General features: G+C 50.8%; 1 protein-coding gene across 1 annotated transcript in view; it reads right to left on the bottom strand.

Annotated features, from left to right (window-relative positions):
* SETD2 (SET domain containing 2, histone lysine methyltransferase) overlaps nucleotides 1-8,014 on the bottom strand; it is a 41,657-nt gene that overhangs the window by 25,684 nt on the left and 7,959 nt on the right. The window contains exons 3-8 of the mRNA XM_054389944.1: nucleotides 6,426-6,557; nucleotides 5,410-5,538; nucleotides 4,033-4,156; nucleotides 2,447-2,524; nucleotides 2,071-2,168; nucleotides 58-184 (exon numbers count right to left, since the gene is read on the bottom strand). Coding sequence (XP_054245919.1) covers nucleotides 58-184; nucleotides 2,071-2,168; nucleotides 2,447-2,524; nucleotides 4,033-4,156; nucleotides 5,410-5,538; nucleotides 6,426-6,557 — 688 coding nt within the window. The remainder of the gene's footprint in view (nucleotides 1-57; nucleotides 185-2,070; nucleotides 2,169-2,446; nucleotides 2,525-4,032; nucleotides 4,157-5,409; nucleotides 5,539-6,425; nucleotides 6,558-8,014) is intronic.

Raw genomic sequence — 8,014 nt, 5'->3', positions numbered from 1 at the left:
TTGCTGCTGCTGTTAGGAAGGAATTCAAAGCAGGCAGCAGAGGAGGGCTGGACTCACCGAGTCCTTCTTGCGGGAGCGCTCCTTCTTCATCTTGCCTCCGGCCGCCCGGATGCTCACCCTGTTCTCTCCTCCCAGGTAACCCCGGCAGTTGGCTGAGCCACAGAAGCACTTCTGAGCCTCCTTGCTGCAGTGAGAAGAAGCAACACAACCAGTTTCACAACAGACCACCTCCATCCTCAGCCAGCTGTTCTACCTTACTTTTCAGCATGGCCTCAGAAGAAAGGGACAGAGCCTTCTCTGCACAGCAAGGCTGCTCTGGCCAGGGGAAATTCAAGCAACCTTCTGATTTCTTAGGGAGCTCCCATGATGGCTCAGCTGGAAAGCCAAGTCTGCTTCACTTCCAGGCTCTTTGTAGACCAAAAACCAAGACCCAGAAATGAAAATATCTTGGAAGACCTTCTGGTAGCCTTTCAGGACTTCAAGGGCTGATCAGAAAGTTGGGGACAGTCTTCTGAGCAGGGCCTGCTGTGACAGGACAAGGGCTGATGGTTTGAACTGAGAGATTCAGACTGGAGAGAAGGAAGTTTTGTACCATGAGGGTGGTGAGAGCCTGGCCCAGGTTGCCCAGAGAGGTGGGAGATGGAACCATTCCAGCTCAGGTTGGTTTGGGCTCTGAGCAACCTGCTCTGGTTGAAGCAGGCTGGGAGCAGAGTGGCTGGAAACTGCCTGGTGGAAAGGGACTGGGGAGGGGTTAGTGACAGTAGCTGGAGATGAGCCAAGGTGTGCCCAGATGGCCAGGAAGGCCACCAGCAGCCTGGCCTGGATCAGCAATGGTGTGGCCAGCAGGAGCAGGGCAGGGATTGTCCCCCTGGGCACTGATGAGGCCACAGCTTGAATTCTAGGTTCAGTTTTGGGCACCTCTCTCCAAAAAGGACATTGAGGGGCTGGAGCAGGTCCAGAGAAGGGCAACAAACCTGGGGAAGAGTCTGGAGCACAGGAGGCTGAGGGAGCCTTCTGGCTCTCTCCAGCTCCCTGAAGGGAGGCTGAAGCCAGGCTGAAACCAACCCTCTTGGGTCTCTTCTCCCCAGGAACAAGAGACAGGACAAGAGGAAACGGCCTCAAGTTGCCCCAGAGGAGGTTTAGGTTGGACATGACGAACAATTTCCCTTGATCACATATCATTTTATAACACAATTATAAATTTATTTCTGGTTCTCCTGCACACAGGAAGTATTGCATAAGGCAGATCCAGAAGGAAAAAGAAGAGTTGGAACTTGATCTTAGAGGTCTTTTCCAACCTTGAATGATTCCACGTTGCTATGAACAATTGTTTCAACATGAAAAACTAGGGAGTAGAAAATGGACCTACAATCATTCATCTGATCATTACAAACTGCTTCAAGCTTGTCAGATGCTGTTTTGTGCTCACCACATTAAAGAGTGTGGAAATACTTCAGCATCCACCTGACCAAGAAGTAAAGGAAGAATTGTTAGACTCGGGTTTAGAGCAGGGAGACAAATCCCAGGCTGGATCCTGCACACCTGCAGTCCTGGAGCAGGCCAGGAAGCAGGAATGTGCTCACAACAGGGGTTTTACAGCTCTGCAAGTACCTGCAAAGTCATAAATTGGGGGTGGGTGGGGAAAGAGAAGCATTATTGGAGGGTACTGCAGAGTCTGGAGCTTGAGTAATTAATAATTAGACAGAGGAAAGAAAGAGAGTCAAGATAATGATTTGGGAAATTTCCACTGGGCAGAGATGGAACAAAGAGGCAATAAAGCAACACTGGGAAAGGAACATGAAACCAAGGGGAGATTCCTCTCCCAGTCTCGTGTCAGACATGGAAGGAACTTTATGAAGGCAGCTTTTAGAGTCAAATTCCAGCCCAGTGACAAACTCTCAGTCACAGAATTGTTTGGGTTGGAAAAGATCATCCAGTCCAAGCACCAACTAAACCACGTCCCCAGGTGCCATGCCCACCCATTTCTTTGTTTCACTTGTTTCAGAGCAGGGCTTTCCCCGCACCAACACTCCCAACCCTCCCCTTGCAGCAGCCTCAGCCATCACCTACCCATATCTCTGGAACTGGTAATCAAAGGTCAGCTCTGAGCCCGATGGGACGAGTTTGGTGGTGAAAAATCCAACCCTGAGCTGCCCATTGACAGTCCACTGAAGCAAAGAGACAAGCAAGGTGACAATGGTTAGCACAAAGAGCCAGGCCTGCCTCGGCTTTGCCTTGCAATTCCCAAGCTTAATCCTTCAAACAGCACCACTGCTACGTTTGTGTTGTCTTGGCAGAACTTGCCCATTTCAGAGGGGCCTGGCTCCATCTCACTGAATTACCACAACAAGCAAAACACCCCCAAACCAAGACACAAAGGAGAAAGGCTTTGGCCTCTGAGCCTGCTAAGAGACAAGGCAGTGGGAGTGAAGAGGCAGCAGCTTACCTTCTGCGTCTCACAGTTGGGTTCGCAGCTGTGGTTCATAAACCTTGAGCAGTTTCCTTTCTGCGTGGCATCAATGATCTGGAAAGAAAAGAAACACCAGACACAGTGAGAGGACCTCAATCCCTCTGCACCAGGTCAGAGACATGCAACAGGAGAGCTCCAAGAGCCATGTGCTGGGACACAACCCAAGTCATGGCCCCCTTCCCACTCAGCTGTCAGGAAAGAAATGCCAGCCACAGTGAAAGGACCTCAACCCCTCTACACCAGGTCAAAAGCTTCATAGAATGGCTTGGGTTGGAAGGGACCTGAAAGATCATCTAGTCTAATGCCCCTGCAGTCAGCAGGGAAATCCTCCACTACAGCAGCTTACTCAGAGCCTTGGCCTTCAGTATCTCCAGGGATGGGGCCTCAACCTTGGGCAACCTGTTGCAGTGCTCCACCACCTCCACGGTGAAGAACTTGTTCCTAACACCCAATCTAAATCTCTGCTCCAAACCCTTGCCCCTTGTCCTATCACTGCAGGCCTTTGCAAACATTCCCTCTGCAGCCTTCTTGCAGCCCCCTTCAGGTACTGGCAGGCTGATATTAGGTCTCCCCAAAGGCTTACTGTTCTCCAGGCTGAACACCCCCAGCTCCCTCAGCCTGTCCTGCTAGCAGAGGTGCTCCAAACCCTTGACCATTTCTGTGGCCCTCCTCTGGAGTTGAAGCAGTAGAGCTCCAAACACCATGTGCTGGGACACAACCCAAGTTGCCCTGCTCCAGCTATCAGAAAAGAAAGACCAGACACAGTGGAAGGCTCACTGCATCCTCCCTTTTCTACCCAGAAGCTTTCCTTCTGTGCCCCCTTCTGACAGAATCATCAGGGTTTAAAAAGACCCGAGATCATCAAGTTCATGTTGTGAGCACAGAAGGATGCCACTGCAGCTACCAAACCTGCTGACTTTGGGAGGGGAAAAGTTGGCTAAAAGCACTCTTGAGTATTTTTAGCTGCTTTACTGTAGAGCTACTCAGCCCTACGATGTCCTGACAGCAGAGACAAGCCGAGTGACATTAAATTCCTGCCTCTACTTTGTTCTCATCAAGGCAGGGTCCATCACTGTGCTGTGGCACAGATCCACCATGCCAAAGAGCTGAAGCAAAGATGAATAATTAAGAACTTCTGCTCTATAAATATTTTGAGGACAGTTGTTCTGCACGCACAGGAACTCCACAAGTGTCTGACCCAATTTAAGGGAAGAAAGGAAAGGTGGTTTCTTGGCCTGTCTTCTAGACTGCTTTAGTTGGGTGTTCAAGAAGGCTGAGTTGGGCTTGAAGCATCTCTTCATGCTGGGACAAGGACATAAGCTTTGTGTGGATGGGATGTGGCCTACTCAATCCTTTGCCCGGGGAGGTCAATTTCTCCTTTCCAAGGACACCGGGATGGAGTTAAACTCCTAGACTTCCATGAAACCGAGGCAACCAAAGCCTCATTTCTTCAGGAAACCATTTCTGGTAGACTCAGGGCATTGCTTAGTGAGTTCACAAAGAGTCAATGCTGTCTGTAAGCAGGGCTAAGCCTAGCCAACCTCCTCCAAAGCCAAACTCACCTCATCATTCTTCAGAGCCATGAAATAATAGTGGATGTTCTTGTTCCGGGCATATTCCTTCACACGAGCTTTGAACTCTTTGTGATCCAGAACTTCTCCACAGTACTCCAAGACAAAAGTGTTGCTGCAAGAGAGACAAAAAAAAAAAAACCAAACCCAAACATCATTCTAATGAGTCTGCTCTCTGCAGAGGGGTTGGACTAGATGACCTTTGGAAGTCCCTTCCAACCCAAACCATTCTATGATTCTGCTTAGCTGCAAGCAAGAACCATCAAGGAACGGAAAGTGACCACTGCTAAGATGAGATCTCTGAAGATCACCCACAGCCTGGCCATCTTGGGGGTGTAGCTGTGATTATGATGTCTTCATCTCAGACAATTCTGATTAGTTTACTCAGTTCTGAGTCGATACAGCACAGCAAGAAGTCCAGACATGAGGATAAAGCTGCCCTTGGAGCAGGGTTTATTGTGTAAAACAACAAAACCTTGTGGGCAGCATGAAGGGGACAAAGAGGAGTAATAGAAGGTGCTGGCAGCTTTCCTCAGTTGGAATGGAAAGTGTCTTGCTGGGGTGGAGATGAAATGAGGAGTCAATAAACCCTCCCTTTCAACCCCAGGAAAGGTGAATTTAAAGCAGAGATGGAAGAGAACAAGGAGCTACCCCACGCTTGGACACAAACCTCACAGGCTATGTCCTGCAGCACAGCCAGGCTTTAAACCCTCCAGCCTGCACCATCACACAGCTTTCTTGCTCACAGAATCCCACAGTCCCAGCATAGTGGGGCTGGAAGGGACCTCTAGAGATCATCCAGTCCAAGCCCCCTCTTAAAGCAGGGCACCCACAGCAGCTTGCCCAGGAGCACAATGCCCAGGGGGCTATGGAACCCACAACCTCTCTGGGCAGCCTGGGACAGGCCTCCAGCACCATCACACCAAAGAACTTTCTCCTCCTGTTCAGAAGGAACCTCCTGGGTTCCAGTTTGTGCCCTCTGCACCTTGTCCTGTCCCTGGGCACCACTGGTAAGAGTCTGGCCCCAGCCTCTTGCCCACCATTGGTCCCTTTAGTTCTTGCTGAGCACTGAGAGGATCCCCTCTGGGCTGCTCTTCTCCAGTCTAGACACAAAAGAGAAGCAAGAGGAGAAGAAGGGAAGCGAGGAGGAGAATCCAAAGAGAAGACCCAAAACAGATCTAAGAGGCAATCAGTGGTCCTGATAACCAAGAGGACACCTGCCAGAGGCCAAGGCCAGCATGGAAAGCTGGAAGAACCTCAGCAGATCTGCTAACACCAGTGGCAGGTTAAGAAAACAGGAGCAACTGATTGTCTCTTCAGGAGGGAGTCAAAGAGCATGAGGAGGCCACTTGAAGAGCAAAGGCTTACGATGGCAGGTCCTTGGCAGCTCTCAGCCCCCAGCCCTTCTTCTCCGTGAGGATGACCTCAACGTCCGCGTGCTGCTTCTTCTGGAAGCGCCTGTTGGAGCAGTAGTCACCATTGGGGCACCTGGAAGAACTGAGGGAAGGAAAATGGTGCAGAGATTAGTTCTCAGTAGGGTAAAAGAAAGGGCTCAGATGGGAAAGAGGGCCCCAGGGGATCGTCATGGATTCCCTGCAGAACCTTCCAACGTGCTCTGCTATAAAAAGCATCACCAGCTGATGCCAACATGCAAAGGCAGAGGATTTATTTCTGGAAGGGGAAGAAAAGCTTTTGGAATGGGAATGCTGCTGCAATTCAGTGTCACACAATCAAACTGGGATCCACTGGTGTCTTCTCCTCTCTTTTTCATGGCTTCTTCCCCCAAGATCTCCCCTTCCCTACATTTACTGGTTAATGAAATAAAAACCAAAGGGCAGAGAACTGCTGGAGGGAATTCCTCTGCTTCCACCCCAGCTGGTGACAGTTCTTGTGGCAGGGGGTGAATCCCATCCACCAAGAGCCCTGTTCCCTGCTTCCTGCTCACATGGAGCAGCAGCTCCTCCTCCCAGCCTCTACCAGGAAGGAAAAGGGAGACGAGCCACAGCATGGTGAGGCTTTGGGGAGAGGAGAGAGATGCAAAAGGAGACATGAGAGAGAATGAGGATCTCAAGTTGAGCTGCAACTGCATTTCTGACTCCCACAGCCATGCCTATGATTGGCCAGCATTAAAGCTGAAGAGCAGAAGACCCCCAGGCCACTACAGCATCCTTTCCCCAGGAGGTTGCACAGCTCTGTTGTCCTGCAGAAGGCTGAAATGCTGCTGTGTGGGCTCTGAAGATCACTCTGCACCAGCCAAAGAACACCAGAGCATGCAGACAGCTCCCTGCCACCACCCTGGGAAGTCTGGATTGTTCCAGGGGCTCCCAAGTCGTCTCCTGGCCAAAGAGCACCCAGCTGGGTGGAGATGATGGAATGCTACCTACCACTCTATCATGAGCAGGCGATTGAGACAGTCCTCTCCACACGCCACCTCCCCCTGAGCTCGCTCTTCCTTGGAGAGAGGAGGACACTCGCACAGCATTCGCTTGATGTCCCGGTGGGACTTGTTCTTCTTCCTGGTGAAGACATGGCAAAGAGGTCAGACAGCACTGAAGACATGGCAGTGCAGGTCAGACAGCACCTGGATGGAGAAGTGACTGCCTAGCCTTGGTGACGGTGGAGTAAACAAACCTGTGCTCCAGGAACTGGACCTCTGGATTGAACACCTTTGGACAACTACAGGGTAGAGGGGTAAGCAAGGACACTGGGCTTGGTTTGAGCAGGAGGTGATGACTTCCTGATCACAAAGGATGACTTCCCTGAGACATCCCAGGATATTTAACTTTGCTTCCTTCTCCTTATTGTCCACAATCCAATTTGCCTTTCAGTGTAGGTCTATGCATGCACCTACAGAAGAAGAACTGAAACTCCTTTGGATTTGTTGTACTCAGATCTACACCTGACTGAAGGGACTCTGTGAGACTAAGGAGGTAAAAATCATGAGATTGTTTAGGATGGAGAAGACCTAGAAGATCAGGGAGTCCAACCATGAACCCTGCACTGCCAGGGCACCACTAAACCATGGCCCTCAGCACCACAGCTCCATGGCTTTGAAACACCTCCAGGGATGGGGACTCCACCACTGCCCTGGGCAGCCTGGGCCAGGCCTTGACAAGCCTCAAGGGGAAGAAATTGTTCCTCATGTCCAACTTAAACCTCCCCTGGGGCAACTTGAGGCCATTTCCTCTGGTCCTGTCACTTGTTCCTTGGGAGAAGAGACCAACCCCCACCTGGCTCCAGCCTTCTTTGAGGGAGTTGGGAGAGTCAGGTCTCCCCTCAACCTCCTTTTCCCCAGGTCCAACAACTTCAGGTCCTTCAGCTGCTCCTCGCAATGCTTTTGTTCATCCCCTACCCATATCTTCTCATCTTTCACCTCGTATCACCAGGGCCTGTCTGGGCCCAATAAGGGTTTTCTTGTTAAAAGATGAGACCCAGAGAGGGGTTAAAAACTTAAAGCATCAGTTCCTCTTTGGCAGCAATGCCAGAGGTAGGAACATGACATCCCTTCCCCTCCCCTCCAACATAAGCTCTCTCAGAGCCAAATTCAAGTTCAGCTGAGAGAGTTGGGTCTGTTCAGCCTGGAGAAGAGAAGGCTCTAAGAGAACCTTAGAGGAGCTTCCAGTACCTGAAGGGGGTTACAAAAAAGCTGGGGAGGGACTTTTCACAAGGGCTTGTAGTGACAGGATGGGAGGCAATGGATTGGAGCTGGGAGAAGAGAGGCTTAGATTGGAGACTGGGAAGAAATTCTTTACAGGGAGGTTGATGAGACACTAGAACAGGTTGCCCAGGGAGGTCATGGATGTCCCCTCCCTGGAGGTGTTCACGGCCAGATTGGACAAGGCCTTGAGCAACCTGGGCTAGTGGGAGGTGTCCCTGCCCATGGCAAGGAGGGTTGGAGCTAGATGAGCTTCAAGGTCCCCTCCAACCCAAACCATTCTGTGATTGTATGAAAATCTAAAATCACCATAAGGCA

The sequence above is a fragment of the Indicator indicator genome, chromosome 20 (genome assembly GCF_027791375.1).
Source record: "Indicator indicator isolate 239-I01 chromosome 20, UM_Iind_1.1, whole genome shotgun sequence".
Taxonomy (NCBI): Eukaryota; Metazoa; Chordata; class Aves; order Piciformes; family Indicatoridae; genus Indicator; species Indicator indicator.
The sequence above is the reverse complement of the archived record's forward strand: the minus strand, read 5'-3'. Positions and strand labels throughout refer to the sequence as shown.